The sequence below is a fragment of the Prosopis cineraria genome, unplaced genomic scaffold (assembly GCF_029017545.1).
Source record: "Prosopis cineraria cultivar Desert tree isolate PC_DT_omini unplaced genomic scaffold, ASM2901754v1 PC1, whole genome shotgun sequence".
NCBI classification, from domain to species: Eukaryota; Viridiplantae; Streptophyta; class Magnoliopsida; order Fabales; family Fabaceae; genus Prosopis; species Prosopis cineraria.
In genome coordinates this window covers 49519008-49538462 of record NW_026555332.1, presented here as the reverse complement: position 1 = coordinate 49538462, position 19455 = coordinate 49519008, and the positions used below count along the sequence as shown (strand labels likewise).

The window sequence follows — 19455 nt, the reverse complement described above, 5'->3', positions numbered from 1 at the left end:
CCAAAAGAAAACAACAAAAAATCACCTTTTTCAACTAGATTATTTATGCTTTCAATACATAATACTAATCTCTCGAGTTAATTAGAGAGTAAAAAATAGACTTCTACCGAATAATTTATACACACACATATTTTCTCTAATTTAAAATATAAGCATCTTTTTATTATAATATAGATATCAATAAAATTTCTATCCTCATAAAAATATATATTATTTTATTTTTTATTTTTATTTTAATTTATGAGGAGTGAGAAGATGACCAAAAAAAACACATATACAAGAATTTAGGTTAGTAAATATGAAAAAATAAAATATAAATTTTTTTACAAATGCTATATTATTTATATTTTAGAGTTTGGACTAAGAGTAGTTAGGAGGAAGTCAAGTTATTAGCTAAAAAATAAGAGCGTCAAAGCCAACATGAATATATATAAAGTACCAAAATTACTTGGAAACGAGATGGCACATATATGATGAGATGAGGGGATGGTGGGGTGGCGATGACTAAGAGTCGAAGTATTTGTGGGGTTGTCAGGGCTTTCACTGAGATGGATGAGCCCTCAGCCCTCCCAGTTGTCCATTTGATCTGAGTACCCTCTGCTCTGCTTCCCTGTGTCCCACCCACCCCCTCCTTCCCTCTAATACTCTCTCTCTCTCTTTGCCCCTCCTCCTTCTTCCTCTGATCCTCCTCCTCCTCTTCTCCCCAATTCTCACATCATTTCCCCAAAACTCCCACCCCCTCTTCCTCGCTCATTCACACACACACACACACACACAAGCCTCGCTCCCTCATGGACAAGTCAGACAGAGAGACTCATGACTTCATGAACGTCCAGTCCTTCTCCCAGCTCCCCTTCATCCGCCCTCCTCCTCCCTCAAAGAGAAGCCCCTCAAGCTTTTCGGCATTGAATTCCCCAACTCCGACTCTTCTTCTTCCCCCGATGATGCCCCTTCCACCACCGCCCCCAATAACGCCTTCGACCTCGATTCCAAGGACTCCGCCGCCCCCGACAACAACTCCGACACCACCCGCCGATTTGAATGCCATTACTGTTGTCGAAACTTCCCCACTTCTCAAGCCCTGGGTGGCCACCAGAACGCCCATAAACGAGAGCGTCAGCACGCCAAGCGAACCCACCTTCAGTCTGCCATGGTGCACAATAGCCTCTCGGTCGACGCCGCCGCCGCCGCCCATGCCTACGGCCTCGTCAACTACCGCCTCGGCTCTGCTCCCTATCCCTCCTCTGCCGCTGGAAGGTTCTTTGGAACCCACGGCGCTAGCTCCTATCCTCACCTGCAGCCCATCAACGGTAGCCCCTTGGCCTTGTGGCGGATCCCCGCCGTCCACAATAACCCCGCTGCTTTCAACCGTGACCAGTCGTTGCACTCGCAGCATCCGTTGCCCTTGCTTGCCGGCGACGAAATTAACGTCGGGGCTCCTCAAGTCGTTGGTTCCGCTTCGCAGAATCGCCTCGTTTATGACTCTAAACCCGGCGTTCACGACCATGTGAGTTTGGATCTTCATCTGTAACGATGAATAACTTTATATCTCCTCCCCACGAATAACTTTTGGGGCTTCTCTATATGAATTATGTGGAAATTTTTTCTTTCTTTTGTTGAAATCCTATGACTTGATCCCATGTACGATAAGGCCCATATATCACTTCGGTTCTTATTCTCCTCGAAATTAACAGTGATCAATTATGATGAGACGATGATTTGATATGTAAACGAAGTTTCCATATTTTATTCATGACATTCAGCATTCCGCTTCTTTTAACCATTTCTTGATTTCAAAAATCAGAATTAAGAAACGACGAACCATCTTGACTGTTTTCTCTTAGTTCAAATGGGTTAAAGTTACAAATACCAAACATCTAATGCAGAATTCTATAGTGTATCATTTCGTATCCTGTATAATGTATTATAACATCCTTGTTTGTCTGCAAAGATAACTGTTCACACGTGTGGCAATGATAAAGCATACAAGACAGTTGGGTTCGCATGAAGGTTTTGTCCAGACACACACGTGTGCGTGAATCCGGCCATCATAGTGTGGAGACAGGTGGGGAGATGAGAAAGGACATGGCTTCTGATTCGATGCAATGTAATTGAGAAGGCCATTGTATAAAGGGTTTTCAAGGTCTGCTCTAAAATTGCAGTAAAGAAAGTGATTTTTCAATGCCATGTTTTGCAGTTGCAGCAATGCAGCTTGCCAAACATCAATAATACTTGCAGATCCAACTTTTTCCAATTAATTTAGAGGCGACAGTGAAAAGAGAAATTAAGAACAGAAGTTAATTATCTCTATATATTCAAATACACGCGCGCACACGTCATGTGGCTGTAAGCCCTGTCGACTTTAGATCATGTCTCCTGTGTCTAGCTTTAATTTGGTACACGGTAGAACCCTTCTCAAATGAGACCTAGGTAGCTACTCGCGCGTGACCAATATGAAGGAACATATCCCGCAGCAACAGGTTCATGTTTATTACATGCAAATGCTCGTTGCAAAGCAAAGGTAAGGGCTATTATTAAAGTTGACTCTTGCACATATGACAACTTATCGAACCAAATAGTCCTTATGCATGCAAAAGAGAATATTTTGGAGCTCTATGCATATTGAATAGGAGAGAGATGTTCATATGTCTATAGCCAGCGGTGGAGAATTATTCATCAACATGCACTTTGGGGATGATTGAAATGACACGACAAGAAGTAATTAGGGAAAATTTCATTTAAAACTCCCTGGCCACACTCAATAAAACATAAAGCTTCTTAAACTTTAAAACTTCATTTCAGATTAGGAATATTAAAGTGAAATTGAAATTTTGAGAAAAATAACAAATTAACTATTTAATTCTGAACTCCCTATGATATCAAACATCTCTTATAGGTTAACAAACAACTTTATGTAAAAAAAATGAATAACTTCAATAAAAAATCAGAGAGGATGAGGGACAATAAAATAATTTTACTCTATATTTTAATTTCATTTCAATAGCTCTGGTTTTAAATGAGGGTGTGTTAAGTGAAATTTTCTCAAGTAACTACCTGTAAGTTGACGATCAGCACTGTTGAAAGTTGAAGTGATGGATGTACAAACAAGCGCCATGTTTTTAATTCCTCATCACACTAATAAATTCATGATTCAGAGAGAATGACGCGCACCAATTAAGGGTCAGAACATATACTAACATCTGGCGTTAAAATGGCGAAACTAACCCCTCAGAAAAGGGACGTGTTTCCCTTTTCACTTTAAGAGACTTTTAAGGAACATATGGACAAGTTAGTTAGGCAGCCATCTTCATTTTGTGCATCTCATGGTTGTCTGAACAGGAAAGAAAGAGAGACAGGGATGTGTTAATGTTAGGTGGGTTGGTTTTTAGGTGATGAGTTGAACTGTGGGACTTGGGAGATTCCTCGTCTGGGGGAAAGAGGAGAGGATCAGGACATGAATATGTTCTCCTTAACAAATACTAATAATTAATACCCATAATAATAATGTTTGTACGCTGATAGTTTAGTACTGATAATGAAACTGTCTGCATTAATCACCTGGTGGTATATGGGTTAGAGAGTTGTATGTATGCAACGGCACCATACCGAATTTATTGCCTTCCTATAAAATTCAGAGAAAATTGGCAATCAATCACCCACTCATGCTAAAGTTCTCCTCAAACTTGTCGGTATGTGTGACTTTGACTTTCCTCACTCGTTCACTCCTATTTTTCTTCTCGTCGTCTTTTTTTCCCCACTTACCTCCTCGCCGTTTTTTTTTTAAAAAAAAAACTTCGAATTCGGACTTTTAATAGTTAGAAATCCATTAGTTGTTGATTAAATGATATATATATATATATATATATATATAAATGTTAATTGTTGATAGAGCATTTCGTGGAACATAGAAATCAGCTTACTTTTACCTATATATAAAACTTCTTGTTAAAGCTTTTAAATTCGAAGAATGTTTTTTTTTACTGTGCAATAATCAGAGAATATGATTTTAAATAATTTGTTGTTCATGGAGGACCATAATAATTATTTCATGTGATTCATATAGTAGGTAAGATCATTTCTATGTTAGGACTTCTTCTTCATTTTGTTTTACACTCGTAACTTCAGGAAAATTGTTCATAACGTGATTTTTAATAGTAATTCAATTTTGCATAAATCTTTGGTTTTAAATTTCCTTATTCTGTGCTAACTTTGTAACAATTAAATATTATTTCATATTTTCAAGAGAAAATACATTGGTTAATATATATAATTTTTAATACTAGAATGAATGTTTTTTGTAATTAATGCAGAATATAGGGATGTTAATGTATTTTAGTCAATATTATTTATCCCTCACATTCTGATTATATAGCAACTTTAGTGTTGTTATAATTCCGCGTATAGAAATGATATCATGATCAGAATGTTTAATTTATACGGCAATTTATGTAGAAACATTTATGCAAGTATTTATAATATATAGAAACACTAGTGATGTAATATATGTAGCGCAGCTTATTTTTTGACCGATATATAATATGTTAAGGCATTGTTTGACAAAATCTCAGGTACTAATAAATATTATTAAATATATTTAATAACCTTGTACCTTTAAAATAAAAATATAAATTTTTAAAAATATACTTCATTTAATATATTGAAAAGAGAGAGAAACAAAAATTAAATAGAGCTAGAAAGAATAATATTGAAATAAGTTTATTTAATAAAACTTTAATCTTCTCAAAATATATTACATTCTTTTTTAAAAATATCTTATGATTTGAGACGGAGGGAATATATATACCAAAAAAATTTATTAAATACACTTTACAAACTTTATTTTTACTTCATTCGTTCCAAATTATAATATATTTTTAGATAAAATTGCATATACTAAGAAAATTATTAAATATACTTTACAAACTTTATTTTTTTCAAAATAAAAATAAAAAATTTTAAATATGCCCTTCATTTAGTACTTCATTGATGAAAGAATAATAAAAGAGTTAAATATAATGGGAATAGTAATCTTAAAAAGTATTATTAATTAAACTTTATTTTTGTTAAGTATTTTATATTTTAGAATGATGAATTACTCCTTAAAGTATTTTATAATATGAGAGGAAGAAAGAGAGAAAGAGGAAGTATTTAGTTGTTGAATGCAGAGGAATTCTTTGAATGAACGTAAAAGAAACGCAAATCCAGGCTAATAATAGTAAATATTACTCTTTTTATTCCTAAGATGTCTTTAAAAGTTTATTGTATCCTTAAATATACATGATGTCATGATAATTTTAAATAATTAGAAAATTTTACTCTTACTTAAAAAGAAAAAGAGATACTCCCTCCATCTAAAAATATAAAATATTTTTAACTGAATCTCACCCGCTAACAAAATAATTATTTATTTTTAAACTAACTTTATTTTTTTTATATTTATCCTTATTAAACATCCTACAATAAATATAAAGTTATTATTAATAGAAACATTTTTGGAAAAAAAAAGTAATGATTACACCTCAAAAAATTAAAAATCTTATATTTTTTAACATCCAACTCCTCAAAAAATGCTTTATATTTTTCAATGGAGGGAGTACTAATTGTGTGCTTTACCCACTAGTTTTTTTTTTTTACCAGTTTTACCCACTAGTTACCATCATGATATAAATTAATTGACATTATCAAGGCAAAATTAAAAAATTCTAATAATTTAATATGATTTTAATTAAATAATAAAATTTATTAATATATAGAATTTGGTTAAAAATATTTTATATATAGTGATAGAGGGAGTACTTGACTTCATTGATTATTCCGCACAACACAATCTTAATACATTTACAAACATAAATACGTACTCGTATATTTCAAAGACTTGCCCTTTTTGTTGGTTAAAAACAAACAAGAAGACCTACCTTTTCTCAAGACCGTTGAAGAATTTATTGCTAATGGCCGTAATTTGGGCAAAGTTTAATATGCTAAATTTAAATAAGCTTTTAAAAATTTTAGGGTCAAGTTTAAAAGTTTAAAAAATTTTATTTACTCTTAACTTATTTAGACTGTGTACATAAATTCAAAGAAATTCAAGTGAAGTCCAAAACTTGAATGATTTTAGCCATAATACTTGAATTTATTTTTTATTATTAATAAAATAATGTAAAAATTGAAAATATTAATTTTTAAAATAAATTGAAATTAGATTAAAATAAATAAAATAATTTTTAACAATTTGAGTAATCTAAGCTAGCCTAAATAAGCTAAAAAATAGAGGATTAAAGCCAAGTTTGATTAGATAAATTTTTTATATGATAAAATATTTTAAGTTCAATCTAAATAAGATTTCAAATTATGGCACTATTTATTCCACATCTCACAGTGAGGTGTCCCATATATATTTGAAATCCTATAGCATGATTTGACTCCTTTGACCATAATAAAAATAAATAAATAATAAATATATGTATATATATATATATATAATAGGATTTCTTTTACATATCAATAAAATTTATTAAATACAATGTACAATCTTAATTTTTTTAAACTTCCAAAAATACTCCCTGTTGATAAAAGAGAGAAAAGAAAAATTGTACAAGGGGTGAAATAATGAGAGTTAATATCATAATAACTGTTATTAATGAAACCTTAATTTTTTTAAAAACATCTTACTTTTTGGGATACCAAATCAATTTAAAAAATATTTTATAAAATAGGATAAAATGTGTGTGTGAGTGACAGAGAGAAAGAGAGAGTGCGCGTGCGTGCGTGCGGTGGAGACAAGAGAGACAAGGGGTCATGAATACCCTAACTTTTTAATTTTTTTAAATAAAATATAAGAGATATATATTTTCAACACCCTAAAATATTATATATATTATTTGACTCATCAATTATAAATAGCTCTTGTTATTGTACGTAAAGTAGTTGATATATATATATATATATATATATATATATTCATTCTTTTAAAACTTGAACATGATTTTAAAACAAAGAACAATGATGGATCACAAGATATTTTTGCATTTCAAACTGCCAATTTGATTGAAATGATTAAATTTATATGGGATAGGTTAAGTTAGCACATTATAGTAGCCTCATACACTAGACGATATTCTTATTTTAATTATACTTGTAGTTTTTATACTTGCATATATAGCACAACTGTTTCAATTCGTGAAGCTATGGTTGCCACACGATCTATTCATTTTTAATGAGGTAATGCTACTGTATATGCTTATAAAGTATTAATGTTATCTTATTTTACTTTTATTTTACATTTGACGAAAAAAATTACCAATATTACTATCAAACTTTGTCCATTCCGACAAAAATCTCAAAATACCTTTAATATTATGTATTTAATATCTACTACAAAATTATTTATTCAAAAATTAGAAGACTACGGCTAGGAAGGTTTTTAAAAAAAATACTTATTTTTATAATAACCAAGGTATTGAAATTCTAATATAAATGTTTTTATTTTGTAATCCCAACACCCCTAATTAAAATTTTTGGGCCCTAAATATATACATATCTTTCGTTGCAGATATAAAGATGATAACACATACCAACCATGAACAAGTTATTTCAGAGGAGGATAGCAAGGTGTTTTTCGACAACCTCACAATGGAATTCAGAAGATTCGTACGTGCAAGCGATTTTTCAGCTGTTTTTCACCGGAGAAAAAAAACAAAACAGTATGTGAACAAGAGCGTTTTATTATTGCCCGCCTTTGTCGTTTCTGTTTTACATTAACGGATATCTGATTTCCATCATGAAAATAGCACAGTACTATATAATACACTCAATTACAAAACATTGCATACAATTAAAAATTTTATTTAAGGATATATTAGACTTAAATATAATTTTGCATATTGTTGTTATTGATACATTTTTAAATAAATAAATGACATGCTAATAAATTTTCCAAATGATTTCAATCATCACATGAAATATATTTAATTGTAAAGTTGTAGGTTCTTTTTCGTTTTTACATAAAACGCATGGCATAGATAATAACTTGGAATGATGTGGACTTAAAAAAAAAATAGAAAGAAGAGCAGAACACAAATTAAAGAGAGTAAAAATATTTGAATGGAATTTAAATAGTTGAGTGAAAAAAGATAAGAGGAGAAGCATAACCACACAAGGTTAGCTGAGAAGATGAGAGTGAAATGGAGTGCAGGCGACTGGCCCCAAAACAAAAAAAAGAAAAAGAAAAGAAAATGGAGTGTAGGCGATATTATTCAGATCCTTATTGTATATAAAAAATAATTTTTTAAAAAACAAGCAGTGTTAAAAAATACTGTGATACACCAACGTACAACTAAAAATAAGCTGCATAAATTTGGGATTTGAATATAGTTAGCAGTCTAAGTTTATTTACTTAACAAGTATCTTACATGTAGCACAATTGAATATAGTTCAATTTAATTGAACTGAGACTATTTTATCATATAATATTTAAAAAATATCAAATCTAAAACTTTTGAAGGAGACAACGTTTGATCGTAATGATTACTTTGAATTTTTTAAAAAAATATATTTTAATAATTTTCAAATACTAATAAATTTCAATGATCATAATCGAGAGACTAATTGAGTGATTAAATTTAGATCACTTGCCAAATTTAAAACCATAAATTTGCCAAGCCAAGATGGTTCGGCAGTGGAAAATTTTAAACCCCAGCAAAGGCGCAAAATATTGCTCCCTTCTTTTTCAAGCATAAAAAAAATGAACTAATTTATACAATCTAAGAAGTTAGTTAAGTATAATAATTGCATTTGAAATTAAAAAATATAGAGTAAATTATCATTATTAATAAAACATTTATTTAGTGAAAATAAATATTGACTTTATAAGAGACAATTAAAAAAATGTAATAAATGGTTCTTGAAATTTATAGTTTTACTTATAAACATAAACAAAAAGATACATGTCGGTAATTTCTCTTATATTAAAAAACTGGGGGAGTATTTCAAACCTAAATGTAATAACCAGACAATTGATTCACACAAATTAAAACGAATTAGTTAAATTAGTTATTAATAAAAAAATGTGTATTGTTTTCTTAAAATACCCCATATTAATTATTTATATTGAAATTAACCCTTACTAATTGTACATTAAAGTATCACGTTCATTTACCGATAGTTCGAAGAAAATAAAAAACAAAGAAGGCGAAGGATATCGAAATCTTATATATTTAATATCAAATAAGCTCTTTCAACTCTTATATTCAAAATTGAATGGAGAAAAACTTAAAGTTAGTTACTCAAGTTTTCAGGAACATAGATATATACTCTAACTCTATTTATAGGGTAGAAAGAAATTTTTTTAATTTTATTTATAAATCACGCTATTAAATTTTTATAATAAATTATCTTTTTTACCTTCATTAAATATTTGAGAGAGAAAACATATTAATAAAGTATGCATATTTAATAGAAGCAAAATTAAAAACTTATTAAATTTTAAAATAAAGTTAATAAATTTTAAAATTTAATAATGATAAAACATGTTAAAAGTAACTTATAAATAATACTAAAAGAATATAAAATACTAAAACTCGTGCCACAAATTTTTTATAATTGTCTCTACATCGAGTTTGGATTGGTCCCTTCCACAATACGGCTCCGCCTGGATAATGATAGCATATATTCATATACCTACACTCAACTTCAAATGATAGTTCGAAGGGTCTAAAAAAGAAATTGAAACCCTACCACCTCCGCCAGACGTAACGTGGATTCATTACTCAGTTCCCGACATGGAATAGCTGCTTTTCTCAAACTCATTACCGGGTTTCAAGATATAATCTGCCTTTCGTTCAAATAATTGAAAAAGATAAAACTCGATCGAGAAATTGAATCCGAATGTGAAAAATGCCCGCCGAAAAAATAAAAAGGGCAAGAGAGAGAAATAAAAGACAATCCCGAAATACTGCCAGTGTTAACGTCAACCCAACAATAGAGGGCCCCGCAAGTAAATGTAACACATAAAGCGCATGTGAGGAGCAAAGATAACAAAGGGACACAATGAAGAGGGAGAGACAATAGACACTAGACACGTAATAATTAGGACCACCTCTTCTTCCTCCTACTTGCTCAGAGAGAGGGAAAGAACAGTGGAATTTAAGAAATATCGGCCCACACCTCAATAAAGTTTGTAAACGAGGTCGACAGTTTATAGTTACACAGTAACCTTATTAAGCAAACCTTGAAATTTTTGAACACAAAAACATACACCTTCCTTTTATATCCTATTCCTCTCCTATTGGAGGGTTGTTGGTTAACAATGTCGTAACAAACGCCAGAATGCCCTGTAGACCCAAATGCTTGCTTGGTCTTGTCAAAACTATCTACCAATTCATATCACTTCTCTTACTTTCCAACTCTCATTAATTAAGAATGTAACCCAGCCCCTAGAAATATCACGTCACTGCTCACCAAGTCTTTGGAGCGGCTCATCCACCCGTGCTTCGGTCTGAACACAAGGACCACTAGTGGGTCGATGTTATTTCTTATCCATTGAATTTCGCTTTGATTAGGCACATAACGTTCAGGTCTAGTTGGTCAAGGTTGATCCGTAACTGGATGTGATTGTAAGAGAAGAAAGGTCAGAGTTACCAGGCAATCTCCCCAGTCAGATCCGTAACTGGATGTGATTGTTACACATTTTATGCCTAACACAATCTCCCCAGTTCTCCCGCTTCATCCAATTTAGCCTTCTATGCATAGATCACTCTGTCTGGAATAGAGGTTTTGAATAGTCCAAGTTACTTCAAGAGACCCCATTCTTAAAGATTATTATCATTACTTTTGGGTAGAATTCGATCTTAAGAGTTATCCTATTTGCATTGTTGTTCTATAGGATAAAATAAACTCGTCACGAACAAGAAAAGGAGGACAAAAGATACAAAGTTAAAGCAAGTATAACTCAAATGATATACCAAATTTACCTTTTCACTTTACATGATCGATCACTAACTTTATCCTGCGGCAGTCATTAGCACATTATATACATCCATGCTTTTTTTTTTTTTTTTGGTTGGTCGCAGATATATATCCATGCTTTTACTATTCAAAGTTTCAGTTCTTGTTAAGGAGGGGAGGGCGTTGCACCTTTTAGCGTTCTGATTTATTCAAATCCAAACATGCTTTTGTTCTTTGCAATAACTATTAATGCTCGACAATTACAACTCATTGACACAAACTTATAGTGTTAGTTTTACAGTAGAAATAATGCCTGCTAAAAAGTTATTCAACCACTCACGTTCATCGCCAATCAATTCCAAAGCACTATCACAAATAATAACATCAAGAATTTTAAAACACATTTATATAAACAAATAAACTTTTCACGCCGCTGTCTTGTTTTAAGAATTTCACACCCTTTGCTTTCTTGCAAAGGGTATAGCCTTCCCTTTATTTTTTCTTCCAGATATTTGAAATTAATTGACAGTTATAAATTGAAGTAATTAGAAGCAACACCAAGTTGCAACCAGAAATTTTAAAATCATATGTTCCTTTCATTGAGGTAAAATAATCTTTGGAATTAAGGCATCCTTGCAGCATCCATGATTTCAATTATCAGGTAATGAATTAATTATACTTAATTTTGAGATTTAGAAGGGAAATTTAAGGCTTAGAATCTATTAAGGGCATCAATTGAGGTTTAGAAAACTTTGAAATGAGAAAAATATTTAGAAAAAAAAATGGGGGAGAATTGGGCATGTCCGTCCATAGACATGGACCCAAAGGGTGTGTTCGTACGCAGACATCACCAGAGGGGAGTCTAAGCCTTGACTAGCATTCGACGCCGGACGCAAGGAAGGCCGTATTTGGTCGCAGACAATAACAGAGAGGGAAGAGGCCATCCTCAGGCTACAGCCGATCGCACACGTGGCACATTATGTCTATGTCCATCTACAGATGACATCTATCGTCGAACACAAAATGAGCGCATGCATTTGATCCCAGATGTTATTACAACCCAAATTATAGATAGGGGAAGCTAGCCTAAACAAACAGAGAGATTGCTAAAAATTGCAAGGAAAGCAATATAAAAAAAAAATGAAGACAAGAAGGCTCTAGATAATGGTATATATATAATCTTAGTCAATTCAAAGTTCAAACCACATAAGATAGATATAATTTCGGGTATAAAAAACAATGAACACCGATCGTCAGTTCAAAATTAACATGCACTATATGTCAGAAAAGCGAAACCCCTCAACAACTCGTACATAATTTCCAGCAGAAGTCAGAAGATTCATGATTAGATTATCAAACCCATCAATTTAAACACAAAAGCGGCACAACAAAATCCAATTAGAGCAAGATTGAAAAAAAATTAAAACAGAAAAAAAGAATGAAATGCTAACCCAACTCCTAATAATTAAGTGTTTTCTCTTGAGCCAATTCTATTGTCTCCAATCGTTTGTTGATAATGAAGACGGAAAAAGGAGATGTCCCCAACAAATTGGTCCTTTTATTATTTTGCAGAAAATTTCAAAAATCTTTAACAACAACAAAGAGAAGAGAGGGATGAAGGAGCAGTCATAAAAAAAATATCAGGGAGCAGATCACATCAAGGAAGTTACTAAGAGGTGGATGTTTTAACTACCAAGAATTGTTATGGGCTGCCTGATAATAGAAGAGAATTCCCTTGTGCATGAATAAAAAGTTCATCATTGACTCAAATGATCATTTCCTCATATCAAAAGAACCCCCACCCTCTGCCTTCTATACATTTTATCAAAACCACAACAAACATAATTTTGATTGATAAGGCAGGATCTCCTTTCACACAACTTATGGTCAATTTCAGCACAACATTTTGTATGGAGCTAATAGCAATTCACATTCACCTCCCCGCAAGAATTTTCATTAAAACCTCAAAAGACATTATTTAATATGACAAGGCGGGATCTCCCTTCACATCCCTCAAGGTCAAATTCAGCTTGATATTTTGTATGGAGCTAATAGCCATTCACATTCAAATCTCCACGAGAATTAAATCATTCAATACAAAAAATAAAAAATGAAATAAAATAACAAGCGAGGACGACTAAATCTCCACAACAATTATAACTATAGACATATGCCATGAAATTTTCATAAGTTATTAACTTTGTATCACATTCACACCACACGAAACAAGAATCACTCAATATAAACAGCACAAAGAAGCAAGGACAAGGTCTAATACTCCAGTAAAAATATAAAAAATTTGCCATGAATATTTGACCAAATAATAAGTCCAAAAGCATTGAAGGTGAAACCACAAAATCATAAACTAATGCATCCTTGGAGAATGAGATGCACTGTATCGATAGGAGATAATGAGGTCTCTTGAAAGCTTTGGAAATCATAATAAGGGAATGCACAAAGCTATTTATTTCATAAGCCATCCAAGAAGTGCTAGAGGCAAGCTGCTAATTTGTGAGATTTCCCTAAAGTAGGAATAATCGGTTCATCAACTACTTGAACGCCATTTCCTCAAGTCATAACAACATTCACCCTCTACAATCCATACATTTCATCATAGATAAGATGAGAAATTCCATCAAACCACTCAGTCCATTTCAGCCAAACATTTTGTATGGAGCTAAAGCAATTTACATTCATCTGTCCCCAAGAATTAAATCACTCGATAAGAACAACAATAACAAATGAGGATGAGGTGTAAATCTAAAGAAAAATTAAAGATAGTATTGGATGAAATTTTTGTAGGATGAGTTCTAAATCTTAAACTATAACATCCTCCAAGGTAGTGATACGTTGCTTAGATAGGAGAGGATGAGGTCTCTTGACAGTTTTAGAAATGACAATAAAGCAATGCACAGAGCTTGATGGTACATGACCAATCCAAGAACTGCTATGGACCATCCAGTAATCCATGAGAAATCCCAAGAGTAAAAACAATTGGCTCGTCACCTGTTCGAATTGCCATTTCCTCATGTCACAAGAACCCTCACCCTCCACCCTCTAATCATATCATCAAAACCCAAAAGAAGTCAATCGCATAGATAAGACTGGATCTCCCTTCACACCCTTGAGGTCTATTTCAGCCAGACATTTTGTTTGGAACTACTCCACAAGAATTAAATCAATCTATAGGAATAACATCGAAAAGTGAGGATAAGGCAAAAATCTCAAGAAAAACAATAGATAGTATACCATGAATTTTTAGAAGTTTTCAACACAGTATCGCATTCACTCCACACAAAACATGAATCATTCAATTTAAATAAAAAAGCAAACCAAGAATGAGAATGTAGATTGTGAGCATGGAAGGTGAAACCGCCAAATCTTAAACCATGGCATCCTCCAGGGTAGTAATGTGTTGCTTAGATAGGAGAGGACAAGATCTCTTGACAGTTTTAGAAATAACAACAAAGGAATGCACAGAGCTCGATAGTGCATACTGCATAAGCAATCCAAGAATTGCTATAGACCACCTGATAATCTGTGAGAAATTCCTTGAGTAGAAACAATTGGTTTGTCAACTCCTCAAGTCGTCATTTCCTCATGTCACAAGAACCCTCACCCTCCACCTTCTATACATTTCAACAAAACCCCAAAAGACATTTTTTGCAAAGAATGGACAGGATCTCCCTTCACACCACTCAAGGTCCATTTCAACAATATATTTTGTTTAGAACTACTCCATGAGAATTAAATCACTCAACAAGAATAATTTTAAAAAGTGACGTTGAGGCACAAATCTCAAGAAAAACTATAGACAACATGCTATGAAATTTTCATAACTTGACGCCGGTATCACTTTTGCTTTTCACAAATCATGATCATTCAATTTAAACAACAATGTAAAGAAGCAAGAATGAGGTCAAAGACTCCATTAAAACTTTACGAAATTTACCAAATAAATTTTACATAATGAGAAGACCGCGAGCATGGAAGGTGAAACTGCTTAGCATCCTCCATTGGAGAGGAGGAGGACTCTTGACAATTTTAGAAATGACAATTAAGGAACACAGCGAGCTTGATAGTGTATGAGCAATAGACAACTTGCTTTGGAATATTAAATACGATGTTGGTGAAATATTAAAAATTTCAGCAACAAACCATAAATGTGTCTATTTTTTTAAGTTAAGGCTTACATATCAGAGATATTATAAGACCAAACCCCTACATGAGAACATATTAGGATGAGAATATCTATTACAACATCCAAGCATATGACTCACAAGACAACTGATGTATATTATTGACTCACCCAAGCTATGCCCACCAAATGAATAAGGAAAAGCAAGTCAACAGCAATAATATGATGAGATATCATTACTGAAGATCACTTCAACCTGGTGCAAAATACAATAAAGAATCATCTTCAAAATGATAGGTGCATCTAAAGGGATAAAATTTACCCTATATGCGCAACTGCTCATTGTTTAAGTCTCTTTTGTTGAGTCCAAGAATATTCTGTTCAATATGTCAAGTAAGAGATGAACGTGTACTATAAATAAGTCCCAAAAGATGTGACCTTATCATGAATGAGGTCCCAATCAAGACAACAACAATAACATGATAAGACATCATCACTGACTACTATTTAAACTTGGTGCAAAATACACCAAAGAATTATCTTCAAGATGATAGATACATGTAATGGCATAGAATTTACCCTATATGAGCAACTGCCCACTGTCTAAGTCTCTTTCGTTGAGTCCAAGAATATTTTGTTCAACATGTCAAGTAAGAAATGAGATTTGATAACGTGATGCACTTGAGGCAGCAAAATAGGATGTTACCATGAAAAAGTTCACTAACAAAACACTTAGATGGTTTCAATTCATCATATGACTATTTATGACCCTAACATTTGGATACACACTTCAACACTAATGCAGGAATAATCTTTGTAATGTCATCATCTTGCAGAAGCCTCATGTAACTTACTACAAACTATGACATAGCCAACTAGGCATTTGATTTTCATTTGCACAGTTAAAGCCTAGAACATGAAGGACTAGAAAGCAAACAAAAATTTATTAACATAGTCCATTGTCATGCCAAGATAATATGGCCTCACATGATTAATGCAAATAAACAGGAAACGTCTGAACTCTAGTACAAAAATTCTGATTTTCTTGAAAATCGATGCAATCATGGCTTATAAAGACAGCCGGAAGAGAAATTGGACGAAAAACCATAATGACAATTCTTAGAGCCAGACCATACACAAACAAATAACCAAAAGAAAAACTGCTATGAGAAAATAACAAGGACCTATATCTCTCCTATGACTCAACTGAAAATGTCGGGAATAAGGGAACCCACTAGCCAAACTTGATGCAAAAATCCTCACCCAAAAAACTCCAATCAGACAGATTGATAATTACTGTCATTTCACTTCTTAGTTCCTTTAATGGTGGAAAGGCCAATCCAACATTCTGTAAAGATAATTTTCCTTTTTTGTAAATTGTATAGGGAACTCTAAAACATAGAAATCGAGGATAGGGTAAGACCAATTTGTTCATTCACTCTACAGTTAAAAATTGATTTTAGGCCATTATATAGAGACTACCATCAACAAAGAATGAGACACTAAAGATTCCGTACTTTAAAAAAAAATAAATCTCGTTGAATCAAATACCTTCAAATAGCAGCCAGTAATATCAGAATTTCTGGAGGGGCATTAAAAAAAATTAATTCACAGCTCACAGGAATGAAATCAAGATAACATAATGGATACTGAAATTATGAGGCCCTTGTGTAAGCTTAATAAATCAGCAAGTACAGTAATTACTTCCAAACACAGCACTAGCAACGAAACAAAATTAGCACAGGAGGAAGCAGTGATAAAAGAAGAGACAATGACTGGTAAGCTCGAGGATGTGAAAAAGTTCTAATGCACAACTCACCCCACTAAGTGTTTGAAAACTTGAAGGACAACGAATCATGCGAAAGATGCCGGCTGCGCATCAACAGTTCTCAGTAATTGTAAAGGAACGCAAAATAGGAAAACGAATTATAAGAACCCCAGCATAGATAATAGAAGCTGAAAACAAAAGAAACAGATCATACCTTATTAAAGGTTAAAGATATGAATTGCGCTAAGCATTCGAATAACTGAGTCCATTTGCGCTTCCCCTGACGCGGTATTAAAACCACGAACTCTGGTTATGCTATTAGTCGTGACTTTGTTGCGCTCGGAAATAAATTTAAATGCATTTCTATCCTGTTGTCTCCCGTACAGAACTTATTTCCTTGCAGCTCTGTACCCCTGGTAACCAGCCACTAGACTTCTTTTCTGATAAATAAAAATTGCCAGCTCTAACAAAGCACTTGACCGATACCCGAACCAACGTATTAAAATGAGAGCACAAAAAAATGGAGAGCAACCACTAAAACCGCGTATGTAGGGTATTCTAAGTATCAGAATTTCTGATTTCAATAACATCAACAATAGCACCGGAAAGCGTGTGACCGTGTAGGCAGAAGATCACGGGGAAAGTGAACGTCCATTCGCCTTTGTCCTTTTTTTTCCCCCAGAGCCTTTGTCCTGAATCGACAAGATCAACAACAGCATTAGCAAAGCAGTTCGCGAATGACAGCCAACCAAGGTGGCGAGAAGATCGAAGCCTGAAGGGGAGCTGCTCAACTTGTTTTTTTTTTTCGGCCACCGTTCTCCTTGAGGTTGCGTGCGATGACAGGCGTTGGGCTCGTTCTTTGCATATGACTAGCCCAACTTAAGGAGTGCCATACATGACTGGAGAATTTCGCCTAAGGATTATGCTTACAGCTTTCTCCATGACTCCATCCGTTCCTATTTATAAAATATTTTTTAAAAATAAATTTTTATTTAAAATATAAGATACTTTATAATAATTAAATTATTTTTTTAATTTTATCCATTCTTAATTAATATAAAAATATTTAATATAAATATATTGGTATTCAAAGCTAAAAGTAAAAATAAAAGTACATCTCACTTTTTCTATTATATTGAGAAAAAAAAACTAAGTGTTCTTAATATATGTGAAATAGTTAAAAATATCCTATAATAAAGATCAAAAAGAGTAATTGTTAGTGAGTTTTAAAAAAAAATTCAATTCAGTTTAAAGAATTAAAGTCAAAATAATTTTAAAAGTTCAAAAATTAAAATATTATTCACTTGTTAATTTTGTGTGAGATACGTGATCATTAATTGTTAATTTTTTATTTTACTTATTAATTTATCAATATAAGTTTTAAATTACATTAGTTTGTTAAATATGAAACAAGATCATTTATTAATTTACTAATTTTACTTATTAATTTATTAATATTAATTATAAATTATAAGACCTGTCAATGATTTATAATTGATATTCAAAAATTAACAAATAAAATTAGGAAATTAAAAACTGATATTATTACTTATAATTGAATAAATAATGTTCAAGTATTGCATGATTATTAACAAATCAGGTTATATAATTTATAATTCATATTGAAAATTGACAAATGAAGAAAAAAATCAACAATTAATAATTTTACATATAAGATAAAATTAACAGTGAAAGGTATTTTAACCTTTTCACCATTGAAATTATTTCCACTTCGACCTACTTGAATTGAACTGGAAGTTTTTTTTTTAATTCATTAATACTTAAGTTTCATCTTTAACCTTTAATTAAAATTTTCTCAAATCACCTTTATTTTCAGCCTAGAAAAAAAAAATCTATTATATATATAATATAAAAATAACAAGCGCTTTTCCAAGTTTGATACCTAAGCATTTTATAAAATACTGTAATTCTAGACTAACCGCGTTACCATTAATTCTTAAAAATATTTTTTTAAAAAATAATATCAACGTCATGTCTAAAATTGATCAAAATTGCTTCCCCTGTTTCGAAATATTCTCTCACGTGATTTTGATCAGGTTTCAAATAATGCAAGCTAGTGAAGTCTTCAATCCTATAAATGATATATACCTAGGTCAATTTGAGACATGCTTATGATGCTCTCCAGGGTGGTTTCACTCACAACTTGCACGCCTCACACGTCTACTCTATGAGGTTGTATGTTATCATTTGAATACTTTTAAAATTAATGATAATTAATCTTTACATTTGATCCATTTCAATAATATTATTTGATTATCTTCAAAACTATAATAACAATATGCGTGTGTGAATATAGTTGTCAAACTCTCAAGTTAACTCTACAAACTTAATATTTTTATGTTTTTAACTTATAAAATCATGCAAATTCACTAATAAATTTTGATTAGATACAAATTTGATTAAACTTATGAATTTACATCTGAGTTATTATTTTATATCTTTAACTATATAAAATCATGTCAACTAATTTATAAACTTGAATTAAATGTAAACTTGTTAAACTTATAAATTTTTTTTAAGTTAAGCGAGTTAAGTATCTACTGAGAAAAATTTAATTTACAAAAGTTATATAACCTGGTTCAAAGAA

General features: G+C 32.0%; 1 protein-coding gene and 1 long non-coding RNA gene across 2 annotated transcripts; one reads left to right on the top strand and one right to left on the bottom strand.

The window, feature by feature from the left end:
- Nucleotides 1–477: 477 nt before the first annotated feature.
- Nucleotides 478–1758, top strand: LOC129291873 (zinc finger protein 8-like). Its single transcript, XM_054929429.1, is given in 2 exon segments — nucleotides 478–872; nucleotides 875–1758. Coding segments are annotated over 2 exon segments (738 nt in total). The 5' UTR covers nucleotides 478–791; the 3' UTR covers nucleotides 1532–1758.
- An 11620-nt stretch (nucleotides 1759–13378) lies between these two features.
- LOC129313040 (uncharacterized) lies at nucleotides 13379–17760 on the bottom strand. Its single transcript, XR_008593836.1, has 2 exons — nucleotides 17640–17760; nucleotides 13379–17539 (listed from the first exon to the last, which is right to left on the bottom strand). It is a non-coding gene; the product is annotated as an uncharacterized LOC129313040 (long non-coding RNA).
- Between the last annotated feature and the right edge of the window lie 1695 nt (nucleotides 17761–19455).